A 21,054-nucleotide genomic window follows, 5' to 3' on the forward strand; every position below is an offset into this window, starting at 1 on the left:
AATATATCTCACCTCAATCTTCTCTTCTGCTGGCTAAACATGCCCACAGTTCTTTAAGCATTGTCTCCAGAACTTTGATCATTTTAGTTGCCCTCCTCTGGACACATTCCAACTTGTCAATACCCCCTTGAATTGTGGGGCCCAGAATTGGGCACAGTATTCCAGGTGAGGTCTGACGAAAGCAGGATAGAGGGACGTCATTACTTCCCTTGATCTAGATCAGGCAGGGGCAAACTTCAGCCCTCTACGTGTTTTGGACTTCAACTCCCAGAAATCCTAACCAGCTTAATGGCTGTTAGGAATTTTGGAAGTTGATGTCCGAAACACCTAGAGGGCGGAAGTTTGCTCATGTCTGGTCTAGACATTATACTCCTTTTGATGCAGCCCAAAATCCCATTGGTTTTTAAAGCTGATGCTGCATCACATCATTAGCTCATGTTCAACTTGTCTGCTAAGACTCTAAGATCTTTTTCACATGTACTGTTGTAAAGCCAGGCATCACCCATCCTGTATCTTAGCATGTCATTTTGTTCTGCCTAAGTGTAGTGTTCTACATTTCTCCTTGTTGAAATTCATTTGGTTAGTTTTGTCCCAGCTCTCTAATCTGTTAAAGTTGTTTTGAATCCTGATCCTGTCTTCTGGAGTATTCGCTATCCCTCCCAATTTGGTGTCACCTGCAAACTTGATAAGCATGCCTGCTAAACCTTCATCCACATCATTAATGAAGATGTTGAACAGCGTTGGGACTAGGACAGAACCCTGCAGCAGGCATGTAGCCAAGGGGGGGGGGGATTGAGGGGCTTCAGCCCCCCCACCCCCTGCGAAATTCTCAGGGTTGTCCGCGAGAAGGCCTTACATTTATTATTTAAACTGTTATGTTTATTCATATCATGAACTGATCACCATGCTCAATATATCCCATATGCATGGGGGTATTGGGATAACAATACAAAAGGTTTGCTAGGGTAGATCCTCTCTCACTCAGACTCAGCCCCCACCCCCCGAACCAAAATCCCACCCCTCCCCCCAAATCAAAATCCTGGCTATGGGCCTGCCCTGCGATACTCAACTATAACTACCTTTAACTATCTTGGTTCTGTATGGAAGCCTAAAAGGTAAAGGTAAGGGTTTCTCCTGACGTTAAGTCCAGTTGTGTCCGACTCTGGGGGTTGGTGCTCATCTCCATTTCTAAGCCAAAGAGCTGGCATTGTCCATAGACTCCTCCAAGGTCATGTGGCCAGCATGACTGCATGGAACGCCATTACCTTCCCGCCGGAACGGTACCTATTGATCTACCCACATTTGCATGTTTTCGAACTGCTAGGTTGGCAGAAGCTGGAGTTAACAGTGGGCGCTCACTCTGCTCCATGGGTTTGAACCTGGGACCTTTCGGTCTGCAAGTTCAGCAGCTCAGCACTTTAACACACTGAGCCATCGGAGGCTCAATGGAAGCCTAGGGATGGTAATTTAGGGAGGACATATAGAATTAATTCAGAAAACTCCAGTACCTCCCTAAACGACAAGTCCCAGGATTTCACAGGATGGAATCATGGCAGTTGAGAAGAATATCACTTCTATTATTGTGTAATGCATGTGGTCCCCTAGTGGACCATAGCTGTACACTGCTGAGTCCTAAAACAGTGGTTCTCAACCTGTGAGTCCCCAGATGTTTTGGCCTTCAACTTCCAGAAATCCTAACAGCTGGTAAACTAGCTGGGATTTCTGGGAGTTGTAGGCCAAACACCTGGGGACCCATAGGTTGAGAACCACTGTCTTAAAAATGCTTTGTGGGTAAGCAAATATTTGTTTAATGTAGCCTTATTTTCAGCCCTCCTGCTTTCCAGCCAGTTGAACAAACATCTTTCTCTCACTCACTTCCTCTCTCCCCTATTTCAGATTATATCTCAGAGGATCAATGAGCTATGGGGCAAGGAGCTTTCTTGCTTTAATTTTGTAGGCTGGCTTTACCCCCACTCTGTTGTTGGAGCTTGTGAAACATTTTCATGCAAGTGAAGAGGCAAGGGAAATCGTGAGTAGCTCTTCCAGAGAAGTCTCCAGGGCAGGGAAAATGGGATGAAAGTCTTGAGTCATTGTAGATGTTTGCAACAGCACACAATTGAGGCATTGTGGGGAGCAATGCTGTCTTCTATAGGGCAGAAGGAGTGTGCCCCTGTCTGCTGTGTGGCTTCCATGTCAGTGGGCAAAGAATTATCTAAGGTAATGAATCCAATGCAATTTTAATGTATTGTTTTTTAAACTTTACAGTTTTCTTTGACACTATTTATATTTTCAACTAATTGAATTGTTGCCTGAGATCTTAGATCAGCTACCTAATTCAGAATATTTATTATACATTACTTAATATAACCAGTATATTTAACTATGTAACATCTTCAGGCCTCATCCCGTCCAATCTTGTTCCAGTGGAAGCTGCAAGCAAGGGGAAATCTAATTTGTTGCCAATTGGAATGCAGCACACCAATGTCTTCTCTCTCCCCAGCATTTTCCACTGTAAAATCAGAAGCAGGATCCTTGCTGTCCATATGAAGTACAAGAACATTCTGGATCACATAAAGCTCTTACTAACTTAGATTGGTATGCTAGATACTTCCTGGATAGAGTGATTCTGGTTATTCACTATCTGCTACACTTTCAAAATGTGGGTGTGTTCACTGTTCAGTGTGGTACAGAGTATTCTTAGCTGTGAGTGGTTTAATCCATGGATGTAGAATCTGTGGATATGGAGGGCTGATTGTATTGTGTGTTGTTTTTATTATATTTTATGGCCATTACCTTTGTACTACCACTGTAGATTTTAAATTATATTGAATAGATTTTAAATAATAATAATAATGTAATTTAATTGCATTTACCCTGTTTCCCTGAAAATAAGACATCCACAAAAAATAAGACCTAGTAGAGGTTTTGCTGAATTGCTAAATATAAGGCCTCCCCTGAAAGTAAGACCTAGCAAAGCTTTTGTTTGGAAGCATGCCCGGCGCCCGCCAAACAAAACACCATAGCATGCAGGGATTGGTAAATGTACATACCAGTTGTATATGGAAATAATGGTAGTAACAAGAAATTCTTGACAGGAGTAACAATTTGTCTGGTTTAGTTATGTTGGTTTGTGATGACAACTACTGTACAGTATATAATAAATGTTCATTTTTTTGTTCAACAATAAATGTGAATTCTTCTTCATGGAAAAATAAGACATCCCCTGAAAATAAGACCTAAAGCATCTTTGGGAGTAAAAAATAATATAAGACACTGTCTTATTTTCGGGGAAACACGGTAGTGGTTCCTATATATATATATATATATATATATATATATATATATATATATATTCCTTTGTGTCTTTTCACACATTTCCAAGCAGATTAATGAAATAATCCTCAACAAGAGGTAAGTGACTTTAAAGCAAGGCTTTCAGCTGTAGAGATACAGCTGTGGCAGAAATTTCCTGCTAATTCATGCTGCAGATTCAATGGCCTGCCCTCAGGGGACATAGGAAAGACCTGGGTTGGATTCTGGAGCCATCATGTCTAACCACATCTTAAAGCTTCATCTGAATCTATACTACTTAGGTGCTTTGTGAATTGAGGTCATATGTTCCAGCAGCCCAGGCAGGTAGGCTTGTTATCATCCACATGATCCCTCACCTGCTCTGACGTTTCCAGACAGCTCATGATATGGTCAGAGGTTTAATGATGGGCTCCAGGGCTTAGAGTTTCAGCTGTTTCAGTTGGCAGGGTGACTTTTACCCCACTCCACAGGGACTTGTGCAATCTCCAAAAGCAAAAGGAGAAGCAATGGAAACTGTGGGTAGCTTTCTGTTGTGTAGGGTGAGAATCCTCCCCAGCTAGGGGAATGATATCAAACACCTGAGTCACTTTCAGTCACTTTAACTGTTCGTCTTACTTAGATATGAAATACTGAGAGTATGATGCTTCCCTCTGCTGGGTAGGATCACACCTGCACATGGGATGTTTATGTATATCTGTTTCCCAACAATATATACATGGATATCGAGAGCTAGTGTGGCTTAATGGTTTGAGTGTTGGACTATGACACTGGAGAACAGGGTTTGAATCCCTGATCAGCCATGAAGCCCATTGGGTGACCTTGAGCAAGTCACACTCTGTCAGTATCAGAGAAAGGCACCCACAAACTTTTCTGAACAAATGTTGCTAAGAAAACCCTGTGATGGAATGCCATAAATCAGAAATGACTTGAAGTCACATTACAACATGATATCATTAATCAGAATGGAGGAAGCAGTTAAGAAATCAGAAGACTAGGACTTGTAAGGAAAGTTATGAAGGAAGTAGACAACACCCTGAAGTGTAAATACGTATAATTGAATACCAAAGTTAGGATTGTCCATGTCATTGTATTTCTGTTTTCTGTGAAAGCTGGGTAGGGAAGAATTCTAATAGGAAGAAAAGAAACCCACCTGAAAGGTTGTGTGCAAGAAAAGGTTCTATAGAAACTGCATACTGCTAAAAAAAAGATAAATTAATGGATTCTAGAACAAATGAAACTTGCGCTGTCTCTAAAAGCTAAGATGACTAAACTGAAACTGATGTGCTTCCGCCACATCATGAGAAAGCATAACTGATGGGGAAGAAAACAATTATGCTTAGTAAGACATTCTTTCTGTAGGAAATGAAGGATGGATAGATTCAGTCAAGGAAGCCCTGACTCTACAAGACCTGAACAAAGCTGTTGATGACAGAGTGGCTTGAGAGTTGCCATAAGTTGAAGTCAACTTGGGAGCAGTTAAGAAAAACAACAATACAGAACATATTATTGGCAATGGACCCATTGCCAATTACAGTATGTATCACACATAGCGATACTGGGTTATATGTATGCATGCAATTTTTCAAGTTAAATTGAAACTGTTCGTTGTTGACATCTGCTATTGTTCACCGCAACAGATCATGGGTAGAATTCTTTATAACAGGCACGGGCAAACTTTTTTGCCTTGGGGCCACATTGTGGGCCCAGCCAGAAGGGTCGAGGCGGGAGGGAGAGCAGCCGGGTACGCGCTGGATGGGATGGACTCAGGAGGGGGAAGACCTAGTTGGGGGCAGGGCAGGACCTGGGTCATCCTCAGGTTGTCCTCCTGGCATAAGGATGGGGCTGCTCATCCCATCCTTATGCTGGGAGGAAAATAAGACATGCGGCGACTGCCCCTGTCCTCCTCCCCAGTAGTCCTTCTCTGATCTTTGGGCTGTCCTCTCAGCATTATACTGGGAGGAGGGTGAGACAGGTGACATCCAAGAGTACTCTGGAGGGCTTTCAACCACTGTATGCCTTCCTTGAGCCATCCTCCTGGGATAAGGACAGGGTTGTTTGCACCCTCCTTATGCCGGGAGGAGGGTGAGCCATGCAGTGGCCTTGCTGCATAAGGATGTAGTGGGCCACCACATCCTTATGACAAGAGGATAGGGAAAATGAGGAGGGCCTGAGGTAAGCTCCTAGGAGCCGCATCCAACCCCCAGGCCTTAGTTTGCCCATACCTGCTTTATCTTATATTTAAACAAATATTCAACAAAGGAAAGTCTCCTGGCCCAACCTCTCCAATCCTGATAGAAATATCGTTCTCCAGAATGAACCCCTTTCTCCCTATGCAACTATTGCCTGGTAAAATGTGGTGGTTTTATGATCATAGCAATACAATATGCCTCCAGCCTATGCATAGGCAAAATGTAGTATTTGCTGTTACCCATGGTTTCAGGTATCCATAGTGCTTGAGTGTCTTGGAATGAATTCTTTGTGGATATGGAAGTCATAATGTATTGTCAAAATCATGATTAAGTAGCGAGTGTAAATATGAAACAGTTACTTATTCATAACATAGGCAAAAGCAAACTTCTGTAACCTCTCCTAGCTTGAGTGTGCTTTGTCATTAATAACCTTTGCCATCTTGATCTAATGTTTCTTGCCACATGTGTCCCTGTTTTTCTCTATGAGATGTTGTGTGGCACATTTGTCTTATCTTTAGTCCCCAGAAACCCAACTGATGGTGTTTATTTTTTACTATCCTTCCCCACTGCAATTGCTTGTTAAGCTTGACTTTGAGTTTTTCAATTGAAACCAGTTCTTTTGTTATTGCAGGTCTTGGCCACTGGGAAGCAGACATACACCATGAATTAGAAATCAAATTCCTTTTCGCTTCTTTCTGTTGGAATGAACTCCATGAGGGATGGAGTGTATGTTTGTGAATGAAGAAAAAACCTGAGCAAAAGTGTTCATGCAGGATGTCTGTTATTTTAATGAACAATGTAGAAAAAAGCAACCTAAGAAAATGTGTTAGGATGTTGCAGTATATTTTGCTATTATTCACATATTTTTCCTGAAAGTTTTACAAGGTCTTTAGCTTTCTCTACCAAAGAGTGCTGGTGCATCACTGAACTACAAATCCCAGGATTCCATACCATTGAGCGTGACATCTAAAGTAGCATCACATTGTATTAATTCTACATTTTAGGTATCCCATCATCTTCAAACGTCCTTGAGACTGGAAACCTCCAGGCCTCCTTGGATTGTTCAAATGCTGTGGAACATGGAAGGAACATCTGGACCTGCTTCTTACAAAGCTGTCTAAGATTTATGTCATTGTTTTCAGCTTACAATGTGATAAATGGAGAAGAATGCACCCATGAGAGAAACACGAGGATAGGTGTACATTAACACATAACACTTATGGGGTTGAGTAGCAACTGATGGCTTCCATATGAATCCCTCTGGATTTTACCCTGAAGACGAAAGGAGCTATGGAAGAGGAAGTAGTGTTAGCATAACTGAGTGGCTGAGATCAAGGCAGGAAAAACAGACCCATCAGTCCAATATTAAGCATTTTCCTGGAACGAGTTTATCTTATTTTGTGCATGAATGCATTGCCACAAGGTGGTAGCAGAGAGGCACACAACCAGGAGAAAAACTTGAATTAAATAGGTAAGGCTTGAGGCACATATGTAATCAGGTTCAAACCCCGGGAGCGGTGTGAGCAGCTACTGTTTAGCTCCAGCTCCTGCCAACCTAGCAGTTCGGAAACATGCCAATGCGAGTAGATCAATAGGTACCGCTCCGGTGGGAAGGTAACGACGCTCCATACAGTCATGCCGGCCACACGACCTTGGAGGTGTCTATGGACAACGCCGGCTCTTCAGCTTAGAAATGGAGATGAGCACCAACCCCCAGAGTCAGACATGACTGGACTTAACATCAGGGGAAACCTTTACCTTTATATCAGACACTTTATCTTATTGTTTCCGCTCAACCTAGGCTGCCATAGGGTTGTCATCTCTTTTCTCTGGGAGTCTTTTAAGAACAGTCTGGCCAGAAATTCAGCAAGTTAGACATTTATATACAGCAAAAGAGCAGTGGATACTGCTACTGAAATATACACCTAGGCCTCATCTACACCCTATTTACTTGAATCTAATGCTCACCTTTTTTGGCTAAATTGCTTAACCTAAATTAGGGTGCTCATTAGATTCACATAATACAGTAACAGTACTGAGCCAAAGCAAAAGGGGAAGCTGCTTTAGGAGCTCATCTTTGAGGGAGGTTTCTCTAATTTAATTACCATGGCTCAATACTATGCAATCCTGGGATTTATAGTTTGGTCAATCATCAGCATTCTTTGGAAGAGAAGTCTCAAGACCTTGTAAAACTACAATCCCCATGTCTGCATAACATTGAACCAAGGCAATTAAAGTTGATTCATTCCACAGCATAGATGCATCCCAAAGTTTTCTTTTCCATTGCTGGAAGCTTTGGTGCTTTCTAACACTTTTGTTTTTAAAGATGGAATTCTAAGCAAATAACTATAATGTGCATCTTTTTGGCCAAATTACAAAGAGTGCACTTTTTGCTGCTGCACATTACATTCGGCAACAAATACTTTTTTGCGTTCTAAGTTTTGAAAATTGAGGTGCTCATTGGATTTGATGGAGCATTAGTTTCAAGTAAATATGGGTAATTCAATTTCTGAATTCAGGTTATCTGCTTTGAACTGGATCATATGGCAGTGTGGACTGACATAATCGAGTTCAAAGCAGATAATCTGGATTCAGCAACTGGATTATATGGTAGCGTAGATTCACCTTGGTTAACCTAGTGTGCATTCAGATTGATTAAAAAGACCAGGTAGTCACAGATTTTGTTCTTGTCCTTCCATTTTATTTTGTAGGTTCCAGAATATTTCCTGATACAATCAGAGACTTTTTATTCTGCACCCTTCCCAGAAAAATCTGGGATATTTCAGTCAGTCTGGATATACTTTTAAATACAGTGTTCCTTCACATATTGTGCGGGTTAGGGTTCAGAACCACCCGCAATAAGTGAAAATCTGCGAAGTAGGGACACTATATTTATTTTAATATTTATACATTATTTTAGTAGTTATACACTATTTTAAGTCTTTATCAACCAATCGTGTGTTGATAAATCGCCTCCTTCTTCTCCCGTTGCCACTTGGGCTCCTTTTTTCTTCCTTTGGCTTCTCCTTCCTCCCTTCCTTAGGCTTTAAATTGTAATTTTTTATGTTTTATTATAGTTTTTTTTAGAGTTTATTGAAAAACTGCCAAACAGCAAATCCGTAAAAAGTGAAACATGAGGTAATGAGGGAACACTGTAACAGGTTTATACCATTTTTCACAGATATGGTCCTTCAAGTTTGTCATACTACATTCTTTTCATATTATATTATTTTCCTCAGTTAGGACTTTTTTAATGAACAAAAAACTCTGGAATAACGCAATGCACAATGACTTCTAGTGAGTATCCCAGGTTTTCTGCCCTTAGCCTGACCTTGACCTGCTATAGGCAAAGTCAAGGCATATGTTGAAATTTGCAGGACTGATTGGTTGCACTGATTAATGCAATGGAAGGGAATGGCTAATCCCTGTATCACTGTCACAGCTCCTCACCAGCCACTGAGCTCAATGCAGGGGCACAGCCATCATGGTTGCACTTGCTGATGTCAGAATGGGGTGCTCATCAAACAGCAAGGAGGAGGGGGTCACTCTACCCCTTCTTTGCTGATAGCAAGGGTACTCCATTCTGACATCTGTAGACATGACAGGGGGTGGCCAGGTGCTTGCAGGGAGTTCTGTGGCAAGGATGAAGCAGTGGCATTAATAGGGAGATGGGTCAACACAGGGGTGGGCTGGATCATCTGGACACACTGACCCAAGATTCAGCTCATATGTGCTAATGCAGGCATTGCTCCAGGGCAGAAATACCCTGGAGTAGATGTGGCCTTATCCATCTTTCATTTAGTGTATTTCATTTTGTATTTGGTTATTAGAAAGTAATTGTGAGCTTCATTTGCAAATCCAGCTGGTTAAGCATATGTCTCCAAGGAAACAGTAGTGTAGGATATGAAACAATCTAACTCCAGGGAACATACATGCAACTTAGTGTCTGGTATGACACTAAGTTGCATGGGCCGGGCTGTGGCGCAGGCTGTTGAGCAACCAGCTGCAGCCAGCTGCAATGAATCACTCTGACCAGGAGGTCATGAGTTTGAGGCCAGCTCGGAGCCCCATGTTTGTCTTGTCTTTGTTCTATGTTAAGGCATTGAATGTTTGCCTTATATGTGTAATGTGATCTGCCCTGAGTCCCCTTTGGGGTGAGAAGGGTGGAATATAAATACTGTAAATAAATAAATAAGACTTATTGTTAAACCTTTATCTTTTATGATTGCAACAAAGATAACCAAGAAAGCTGGTGTGTAAAGAAATTTGGGTACTGTTTCATTATCTGGGCAGAGGCCTCTAGGGGACACTAGAAAGAGAAAAATAGTCCATTTTATTCAGGGGGGGGGGGGGTTGGGTTGAACAAGTAAAACTATGTGCCTTGTTTTTGCTGGTTATTCCTCCTTCCCTCTTCCCATTTCATGAATGAGGGTTCTTGGGGACATTGATGGGAGAATAACAGGAAAATAGGAGGAAATGGTTTTCCTCCTTCAACCCACCCTCTATCCCCATAAAATGGACTATTCTTCTCTCTCTAGTGCCCCCTAGTGCCCTCTGCCTGGATAATGCAACAGTACCAAAATTTGATAGGAAGAAAATGAACTAATTTGAAATATGGCACTGGGAAATAGTCCTACTAAACTAAAAAGATAAATAAACAGGTCCTAAAACAGATCAGGAGCCCCTGGTGGCGCAGTGTGTTAAAGTGCTGAGCTGCTGAACTTGAAGACCAAAAGGTTCAAATCCGGGGAGCGGAGTGAGTGCCCGCTGTTAGCTCTGGCTTCTGCCAACCTAGCAGTTCGAAAACATGCAAATGTGACTAGATCAATAGGTACCACTCCGGCGGGAAGGTATCAGTGCTCCATGCAGTCATGCCGGCCACATGGCCTGGAGGTGTCTACAGACAATGCCGGCTCTTCGGCTTAGAAATGTAGATGAGCACCAACCCCCAGAATCGGACACGACTGGACTTAACGTCAGGGGAAACCTTTAACTTTACCTTTTTTTAAATAACAGATCAAGAATGGGGTGTAGGAACTAGGAATCCTGGCTTATGTTGTATTCTCACTAGGCTTTCCCATCTTCCAGCTATGAAAAGATATACTGATGGGAATATTATCTTTCAATCAGTTCTAAGTCTCTAATAGCCAGATTCTACTGAGGTTGTCTGAGTTGGTTTGCCAAAGTGTGTAACAGCGGTAACAGTGCTTGCTTAGCACCTCCAGAGTGTTTTATGAGCATCAGCTAATGGCTCCACCACACCCTGGTTTAAGATGTGATTATTATCTTTATTTGATGGGCTGGGAAAAAGCATGTATTCTAAAGTACCGTGACTTGCCAACAGTCAACCTGTGTCGTAGACAGGGTGCCTTTTCAAGATAATGTTGCAAATATAGGCACAACGATTTGGGACTAAGATCTAAGTGATTCAAGATTTACTTCTGAGTCAGCAAGTATGCAATTGATATGTTTCTGTGTCCTTACTCTCACTTTGGGAACCTAATAGATGTATTAACTGCAGCAGTTATGACTATTTTACAGTGAATTATAGATCCTAAAGGGGAACCTATGAATGAACATAATAGATTTGCTGCGGTTGTTTGTTATCAGATTGACTTTGACTCATGGCCACTTAATGAAGGCCTAGTCATCAAGTGCCTTACTCAAGACTTGCAAAGTCAGGGTCACTGCTTTCATTGATTGAAACAATCCATCTGTCGTTCGTTCGCTCTCTCTCTCTCTCTCTCTCTCTCTTTGTAGTGCAAAACAACAACAATAACAATGAAAGACCAATACAATATTTAAAAATGAAAATAATTTTAACCAACATAAACCTATCAGGATTTACAATAGGAAGTGTGGGCCTGCTTCTGGCCAATGAGATAGTCAGGTTAATTAGGATTGTCGTTGTTGTGTGTCTTCAAGTCATTTCAGACTTTGGCCGAGCCTAAGTCTAAAATTAATTTTTTTATATACTGCATTTATTTACTACATTTATATCCCACCCTTCTCAACCCAAAGGGAACTCAAAGCAGCTGTATGTACATACAATATATTATATTATTAGCATAGCACAATATTAGCATTATATATTACTATATTGAACTATACCACTATACTGTAATATTATATGTAATATATAACATATAATTAATATTATTATATGGTATTATTATTAGTATTATATTGTATAAAATGATAATATTATCAATATTATATGTATATACAATATATTTCATTATTAAAACTGATATAAAAATATTATATTATAAATGAGGGCGGGGGCCAGATAAATGACATTGGAGGGCCGCATCCGGCCCCCGGGCCTTAGTTTGGGGACCCCTGCTCTAATGCATATATTTTTCTAAGCAGTTTAGGTAAACTTTTTTTTGCCAATATTTTATCCATCCTTATTTTAGGCTTTGTACTGGAACATTACAGATAGAGTAAAGGGTAGGGAAATCATCAAGGAAAATTATCACTATGGAGGTGTAAATTGAAAAAGTCCCACCTAGAGAAGTAAAGGGTTGATGACTGAGATAAAAACTTTGGAGTTGAGCATCACAGGTTTAGTGCATTGTCAACATATTGCTTACCTTGGTGGGTTTTATATTGTTTGTTCTTCTTTCCAGATAGGCTCCATACCCTCAAAAAACCCACAAAATTGGCTCCTGTTCCTGGAATGGACAAAGGAGGAGTGTGAGTTGAATCCTGGGTGGAGAAGATGTGTAGGAGGCTGCCATGGGAGGAGATTAATGACAGGAAAGGATTGGGCCAATCTAGACTGAGGCTTTGGCACTCTGAAAGTCACAAATGACAATTGGGAAAGCTACATTGCAACCTAAACCCTCAAGTCTGTCTTTATCTTTCCAGTTTAGTTCTGTGGAAAATCGTATTAGTGCAAAGATTCAGCAGAATCACAGTGAAGCATTTTTTTAAAATTTGTGGCATCAAGATCAAGGTAGCAGCAGCAACAAGTGAAAGGGATTTAGAGGTCTTAGTGGACCCCAAGATAAATGTGAATCAACAGTGTGATGTAGGGGCCAAAAAAAGCTAATGCGATACCAGGTTGCACCAACTAGAAGTATTGTGCCTAGGAGATTTGTAGTGTTATTTTATTCTTCTTTGATATATTACATATTACTTGAAATACTGCAAAACTAATTCACTAACAAGTAACATAGATAACTGCTTTTGAAGGAGTTTTATTTGAGTTAGTGTTTGAATTCAAAGGATTTTGCTTTAATTCCTCTTCTTTATTTTTAGTTTCATCTGAGATTATTTGAAGTTATTTTGTCTATTATTTTTCATTTCTGATTTACAGTATATTGAATAAAATGACTTCTCATATAAGCTTTACTGGCACCCAACACTATTCAAATATGGGTATCTTGATTTAAGTTAAATTAAAAAATAATTTTGTCTACAATTCTTGATCATATCCTCCTTTTGCAGTAATGATTCATTCAGTCACCATCTAAACATTTCTGCTTTTCTTGTAAGTACTAGTGTCACTAGGTTATAATCTGAAATTGTTTTAAGCTAGGATTTCTGTCTTTAGAATTTGAGGTGTAAGTTTGGTGGATATCCATATCATATCAATTCCAGAGAAATGTTTTTCTGAAAAGTATGCATATTTTTTAGCAATCCATTCACATGTCCCCATATGTCTACCGCTCCCAACATTTCCATCATGTCAAAGCAATCTTTTGGTAGTTTATCTTGTGTTGCTTTAACTGTTTTCCCAAAGAATTTGTCTTTTTTTTTGGTAGATTATCACTCCATCTCAGTCCTGCAAATGGGATTTTAAAAAAATGTTTAACAATACAGGGCCTCTCTGCAATGTGCGTCTATCCTGGAGGTTTCTAAGTGAAGTTTCCTCAAAAAGGATTGTCCAGGAAGTTTAAATGGTCTAAGAGAGTGGTTCTCAAACTGTGGGTCCCCAAGTGTTTTCGCCTGCAATTCTCAGAAATCCCAGCCAGTTTACCTTCTGTTAGGATTTCTGGGAGTTGAAGGCAAAAACATCTGGGGACCCACAGATGAGAACTACTGGTACAAGAGCTAGAAAAACAGCATTGAGGATCACCTCTATTTCTACGATTGTATTTTGTCCATTGCTGATGCAATGCCCAACAAAAAGTCCTTGGCAGTTTCTGATTGTTTCACAAAAAGGTGCATTCCCCTCACCTTTTATTGAGCATTATAGATATGGAATTTAAGAAGAGGAATGATTCCTGTCAAATATAATGCTCCAGTTGGCAGTTCCATTGATTCCAATCTTCGTTACCGCAGGGTAAAATCCCATTACGTTCTCTGTTGAGTCTGATGTTTTACACGATAAAGAAATGAGCATTCTCCCTTGTTTTCAGCTGTTAGTGCATGTTAGGAAAAGCACAGATAGGAAGATAGGTCTACCAGACACATTAATTAGAACATAGCAATAAACAAGCCAATACACAGTAATAAAACCATGCCACTTACTATATATTGGAAATAGACATGCCCATATGCCTTATAAACAAACCGTACTCAGTCATGTCACTCACTGTTCATCAGATACTGGAAATAAAGACGTCTCCATACCTTACAGTTGATAGCAGATCTTGAGTCTTTTCAACCGAACAAAAGCCATTTGGAAGGTTGATACAACTGCAGCGGCAATTATCACGGTAATTATCCTTTCGTCAGAATGACCGCCCAATGTAAGTATTATATTATTGTACTAGTAGATTTCTTTCATGGACATTTAATTAGACAAGATGATATCTGCAGTCCAGTTTTATGATTCTGTGACCTTCGGTTGATCCTAGTGGGCTATGCAAAAACAGAACAGGCCTGTCTGAACACTTACCAGTTGTGCAGCATGAAATTTCACAAATGCAGCTAAACTACACTACTGTAGTCTACCATTGTGCAACTAATCCTCTTGTAGGCTCTATCATGCACTTTATCTGTTGTCTGACAGTTTCCACCCACAGCCAAGGACTGCATTTATTTAAAACCTGAAGAAACACTTATTATTATTACTATTATTTTATTATGACACAGAAAACAAGATAGATATGCTGGATTTCGATGATGATGATGATGATGATGATTATTATTATTACATTTATTTATACCCCACTTTATCTCTCCTGAAGGGGACTCAAAGTGGCTTAACATAAAAGCATTAGCACACTGTCATGGAACCCAGTTACAGGGCTTTGGTAATTCAGCCCTGTAACTGGGAGTCATAACATAAACAATCCCAGGAGCACCTGGCAGAAGAAGATAGAATATGCCTGGGAACTTGGGGCCGAAAGTATAAACAATTATAATTGGTCTAGTGTGTGAAAATGGTAGTAATGTGATATTGGGGGTGGGACTTGATGATGATATTTACGTGTGGTGTTACGTAGCATCAAAAGTTATAAAAATAGTTGTATGTAAACATTGGGTCATTCCTGACTTTTCCAAAGTCATGTGTTCTTCAATAAAGATTGGATTTGAGAGCAGCCATCTCTGATCTGCGTTCAGACTGATCCTTTGAAGTGAGCAGGACAATTAAGTCAGGAATCCAGTTCTCACCCTCCTGCAAATTTGCAGTGAAGTGATAATGAGCAGGGAAGGAGATCAAAGCCATGACGGAGCAAAGGGGCCTCCGCTGGGAGCTCTGCCGTTGGCAGAAGAGACATTGCAAGCCATAGCTTCCTCTACGGGGTACCCCAAGCCGGACGGCGTGACCCAGAGGATTCCCAGAGGGGGAAGAGGTGTTCCGGCGGCGGCAGAAACCAGTTGGGGATCTGGAGGAAGCATGCCGGAGACCGTGGCCCTGCGGTTATCCATCCTGGAAACTCATTTATCCAGGCTGTCGGATACCGTGGGGAGAATAGTGCCAATATTGGAAGAGAATCTCCAAAAAGAGCACATCCGATATGGCGCCGAGAGAGAGCCAAGCAAAGGAGGCGATTGGAGCCAGAGGGGACAGCGAGCTTCAACGCAGAGTCCCGCGGCGGCAAGGGACGAGGGAGACGAGGAATATTGGCAGGAGCAGGAGTTCCGGGACAGAATGGCGCGCGAAGTGGAGCGCCAGCAAGCTCTGGGAACTCTAAGGCCGCCAACCCCAACAGAGCTCCCAACCCCCCGAATGGGCGTCGGAGTAGAAAGACCACTGGGGCCAGGGATCGGGTCCAGTGGATTAGCTGACGAAGGCGGAGAGGAGCAGGAGATCCAGGAAGAGGAGGAGGATGTACCGTACGACGGGGAAAGGCGAGATGCGGGGGCTACAGCGAGGCCAGTATGCGGATGGGGGGAAGGGCCGACAGCGGCGGCAGGATTTCGGGAGCCGCGCAGAATGACCACCGGAGTGGGGCGCGGCGTGATCCAAGGAAACCCGATGCAACCCTTCCCCATGCCTCCCAGACAGCATCAACGGGCCGCTGAATGGATGCCAAGAAGGGAAGATCTCAAGCTAGAATACGGAGGGGAATCAGCCGAACTGAACTTTTTTCTAATTAGCATCAGGGGATACATGGAAGACAATGCACACACATTCCCCTCCGAAGCAAGCAGGGTTCGGGCCATCGGCAACACACTAAAGAGAGGAGCGGCCAGCTGGTATGTGCAACTACATGCCAGACAGGACCCATGCCTGAGGTCAGTGCCCCGCTTCCTCGCCGCACTGGAAAACCGGTTCAGAGACCGGCTAGAGCAATTGAGAGCTCGGGACCAGCTTAGAGGAATAAAGCAGAGGGACAAAACGGTGCCCGAGTACGCAGAGGAATTCCTCCACCTCGCGGAAAGGGTACCAGAGTGGTCTGAAGTGACCAAAGTGGAATTATTTAAAGAGGGACTACGCCCCGAGATTTTCAGCTGGGCAGCACACAGAGATGACCCCGAAGCGCTCCAGGGATGGATTCAACTAGCGGGGCGCGTTGAATCCACCCTGGCCCAAGTAAAGCGCTTCAGGAGCAGCAGCGGCCAGCAAAGACCGGTGGCGAGAGGTCGAGGGGAAACGAGGAAGCAGGAAAGACCCGGAGGGAGGCCGGGGATTCCCTCCAGAGGAGACGACAGCAAACCTAAACCGGGATGCTTTGTATGTGGGAAGACGGGCCATCGAGCAGCAGAATGCTGGGCACGGAAGGGGGAGCCGCCAAAACCCTCAAAGCCCAAGCCAGCAACCGGGAGGCGTGCGGAGGAGGAGGTGCAAGCCCCAGAATCTCCAGAAAAATTGGTGAGTCGGGACAAACGCATGATAGTAGTGCCAATCTGCCTATCGGGGCTAGAGAATCGGGCCACCTGCAAGGCATTTGTGGATTGTGGTTGTTCCAGGAATATTATAACTCCAGAGTTAGCAGGAGCGTTGAAATGCCAGCAGATGGCGCTTGACTCCCCAATTGCGTTTTCGCAGCTAGACGGATCAGTGGCTACTGGGGAAGTATCTACAAAGGAAATACGGGAGGTCCCATGTAAAATAGGCAAATGGGAAGGAAGAATATCCTTTGTGATAGCCCCTATTGCCACATACCACGTAATATTAGGGATACCATGGCTCGAACAGGCAAATCCCGAAGTAGATTGGAGAGGAAAGAGCCTAGCATTTAAAGAACAGCAGACGCAATGGGAGATAAGCAAGATTGCAGAAGAGGAGGACAAGGGAGATGAAGAAGGTGAAATAGGCCCACTGCTATTGCCACCTGAATACAGAGACTTTGTGGATGTGTTCAATCAGAAAGAGGCAAGTAAATTACCTCCCAAAAGGAATATAGAAGTAGAAATTGAAATAACCCCCGGAGCAAACTTACCAAAACCAAAAGTGTATCCCATGTCTGTGCAGGAGAAGGAGGAATTGAGGAAATACATTGATAAAAACCTGGCGCGGGGCTTCATTAAGCCATCCAATTCTCCTCTCGGGGCCCCAGTGTTATTCAGGAGAAAGAAAGACAACTCCCTAAGATTGTGCATTGATTATCGAAATTTAAATGCAATTACTAAGGACAATAAATACCCTATGCCCTTAGTAAAGGATTTAATTACCGTATTGAAAAAAGGGAGCATATTTACTAAACTTGATTTAATTGAAGCATATCATAAATTAAGGATCAAACCGGAAGATACTTGGAAAACTGCATTTTCCTGCGCATTCGGCCATTTTGAATATAAAATTTTACCTTTCGGTTTAAAAAATGGAGGCGGGTGCTTTATGCAGCTTATAAATGAAATACTGCACCCATTGTTGTACAGAGGGGTATTCATATTTCTTGATGATATCTTGATTGTGACTGAAGATAAGGAAAAGCACGTGAAATTGGTCCGGGAAGTTTTGCAGAGACTAAGAGAAGCAAAGCTGTACGCAAAACTGTCCAAATGTGAATTTAATAAAACTCAAATTGACTTTCTGGGGTATCGGATATCTCCAGAAGGGTTAGCTATGGATCCAGCTAAAGTATCAGATGTAAAAGAATGGGGAGTGCCTCAAACAAGGAGGCAGTTGCAATCGTTTCTGGGGTTTGCAAATTTTTATAGATCCTTCATAAATGGCTTCGCGCAAATAACCGCACCCCTTACTGAACTTTTAAAAACAAAAGGGAAAGGAGAGACAGCAAAAGTAAAAGCTCCTGGCGCCAAACTAAGTTGGACGCCAGAATGCCAAAAGGCATTTGAAACCCTAAAAGAATGCTTCACAGAAGGACCCATTCTAAAACACCCCGATATCAGGAGCCCTTTCATAATCCATTGCGATGCCTCAGACTGTGCGTATGGGGCAGTACTATTGCAAAAGGATCAAAATGGGAACTTAAAACCCTGTGGATATTTGTCCCGGAAGTTCAGCGAAACTGAAAAATGTTGGCCGATATGGGAAAAAGAGGCACTAGCCATATTAAAAGCCTTAGAATGCTGGCGACACTTTCTCGAAGGAAGCGGAATCCCATTTGAAATTTGGTCTGACCATAAGAACCTCCAGTATTTAAAGTCCCCTCGAAAATTGTCCCCCAAACAGATTAGATGGGCACAATACTTCAGCAGGTTCGATTTCCAATTAAAGTTTTTTCAAGGGAAGCAGAATGTCTTGGCAGATGCTCTTTCACGCATGCCTCAACACGAAGGAATACCCACAGCAAAAGAGGGAACAATATTCTCTGACAAACAATGGGGCTTGGCTGTCAGAACAAGAGCACAAACCCAAAAGGAGAACACTGCTATGGTTGAACTCGACGGAAAAGATAATTGGGGAAACGAGCTGAAACAGTCTTATGAAGGAGACCAGTGGATCGCATCCAATGCAGAACAGGGGGAGCAGAAGGGGGGATTTTGGTTTGTGAACAAGAAACTGTATATCCCAGCAACATTAAGGATCAAGATTTTGCATCGTTTTCACAATAACCAGAGCGCTGGTCATACAGGAATTACAAAAACAACCAAGGCAATAGCAAAACATTGCTGGTGGCCAGGGATGAGGAAGGACATAAAGAATCATGTTGTTCAATGTGATGATTGTGCCAGAAATAAATCGAGAGGAGGGAAGCCAATGGGATTATTACAAACAGTAGCAGAACCTACCAGACCTTGGGAATGTGTAGCTATGGACTTTGTGGGGGAACTACCGGTTAGCAAAGGACATCGTTATATTTGGACAGTATTGGACCTGTTTTCTAAACAGGCCCACTTTATAGCACTGACGAAACTACCATCAGCCGAGAAACTAGCTGAATTGTACATAAACCACATTTACAAACTGCATGGATGTCCCAGTAGAGTGGTCAGTGACAGAGGAGTACAATTCACAGCAAAATTTTGGGAAAAATTCCTGGAAATGCTAGGAGCAGAAAGGAGTTTAAGTTCTGCTTTTCACCCCATGACAAATGGGGCGGTAGAACGTACTCAGCAGACACTTGGGCAGTTCCTTCGAATGTACTCTAACATGAGACAAAATGACTGGTCTCGGTGGTTGGCTTTTGCAGAACTAGCTTTTAATTCGACTATACATTCAGCAACAAATAAAACCCCCTTTGAGGTAGTTTACGGGTATGAAATACAGCCTCTGCCCCAGTTGCCGAGATGGACAGAGAATGAGGGAACAGAGGCAGGGAAATGGAAAGCGCAAATGACGGAATGCTGGAGTCAAGTGACTGCATCCTTAAAAGAAGCACATAAAAAGTATAAAGTATTCGCAGACAGAAAGAGGGTGGAAGGTGATAAATTGGAGAAAGGAGATTTAGTGTGGCTAAGTACCCAAAACATCAAACTAGGGCTACCTTCGAAAAAATTGGGCCCTAAATATATTGGACCATTTAGAATACAGGGTGTTATCAACGAGGTGACTTTCCAGTTGACATTGCCAAAAAGTTTAGGGAAAATACACCCTGTATTCCATCGTAGCTTACTGAAAAAATATATGGGTACTTTGGACAAAATGGACACATAGAATTATTGTTTTGTTTCAGGCTTGTGATGAAAGAAGAACCGAAGAGGAGGACGAAGAAAAGGAGGGCACCATGTCATGGAACCCAGTTACAGGGCTTTGGTAATTCAGCCCTGTAACTGGGAGTCATAACATAAACAATCCCAGGAGCACCTGGCAGAAGAAGATAGAATATGCCTGGGAACTTGGGGCCGAAAGTATAAACAATTATAATTGGTCTAGTGTGTGAAAATGGTAGTAATGTGATATTGGGGGTGGGACTTGATGATGATATTTACGTGTGGTGTTACGTAGCATCAAAAGTTATAAAAATAGTTGTATGTAAACATTGGGTCATTCCTGACTTTTCCAAAGTCATGTGTTCTTCAATAAAGATTGGATTTGAGAGCAGCCATCTCTGATCTGCGTTCAGACTGATCCTTTGAAGTGAGCAGGACAGCACACAATTTAAAATGTATCCTAAGCTTTGTGCATCTATGTAGTTTGACACCATAGGCTTGTGTCACTCTGAACATAAATGCCAACATGCATTTTGAAAAGAAATACAACCTCTGAGAAGGTCCAACCACTTTCCAATAACATACAATAAAAAACTGACACCTAAGATGATCAGTAGAGAAGTTGCTGAAGAGCATCACTATGTACCTCCAGCTCACAACCCCCCCCCCCAAAAAAACCCCCCAAAAAACAAAAAACAAACATTCTCCTTTCATACAAGTTGGCGGCTTGAAATTAACACCTGCTTTGTAAAAGTGGCCCAAACACTTGTAATCCTTGATGTAAATTTTTTTTTAGTCAATTCCTCTAATAACTCCAATTTCATTGCGAGACTCACCCCCCCCCCCCAATTTTCCTTATTTCTTCTGTTCTGATTTGAGTTATTAAAAATATCTCATTTCTTTCAGTCTCTGGGTGCATCTGTACATACTACTTAGGTAGGTGTGTAGTTGAATCAGACCCACAGACCCATGGGGCTGATCCAGCTTAACTCGGTATAAGTCTGTCTTGATGCATTGTTGCTGCCTGAGATATTGGCACCCATCTGAATAAAATCTAATGACCTAATCCACTAAAGCTTTTTTGAAAAAGTGTTAATTAGGGAATTGTTCACATTAAGGGGAAATTGCTAGAAAAATAGGGATGAGGATG

At 42.1% G+C, this 21,054-nt stretch overlaps 1 protein-coding gene across 1 annotated transcript; it reads left to right on the forward strand.

Moving 5' to 3' along the window:
* The first annotated feature begins 15,558 nt into the window (after window positions 1-15,558).
* LOC134292449 (uncharacterized) lies at window positions 15,559-20,567 on the forward strand. The gene is made up of 2 exons (XM_062957463.1): window positions 15,559-16,716; window positions 19,928-20,567. The coding sequence occupies exons 1-2, from the start codon at window positions 15,631-15,633 to the stop codon at window positions 20,009-20,011; spliced, it is 1,170 nt and encodes a 389-aa protein (XP_062813533.1). The 5' UTR covers window positions 15,559-15,630; the 3' UTR covers window positions 20,012-20,567.
* Window positions 20,568-21,054: the final 487 nt, after the last annotated feature.

Source organism: Anolis carolinensis, chromosome 6, assembly GCF_035594765.1.
Source record: "Anolis carolinensis isolate JA03-04 chromosome 6, rAnoCar3.1.pri, whole genome shotgun sequence".
In the NCBI taxonomy this organism is placed as follows: Eukaryota; Metazoa; Chordata; class Lepidosauria; order Squamata; family Dactyloidae; genus Anolis; species Anolis carolinensis.

Bases quoted from the DNA above. Each gene is read 5' to 3' on its own strand.
- LOC134292449 (XM_062957463.1), top strand. From the start codon at position 15,631: ATGGGCGTCGGAGTAGAAAGACCACTGGGGCCAGGGATCGGGTCCAGT. The intron at 16,717-19,927 runs GTGAGTCGGGAC...GTTTTGTTTCAG, and splicing joins CAGAATCTCCAGAAAAATTG to GCTTGTGATGAAAGAAGAAC.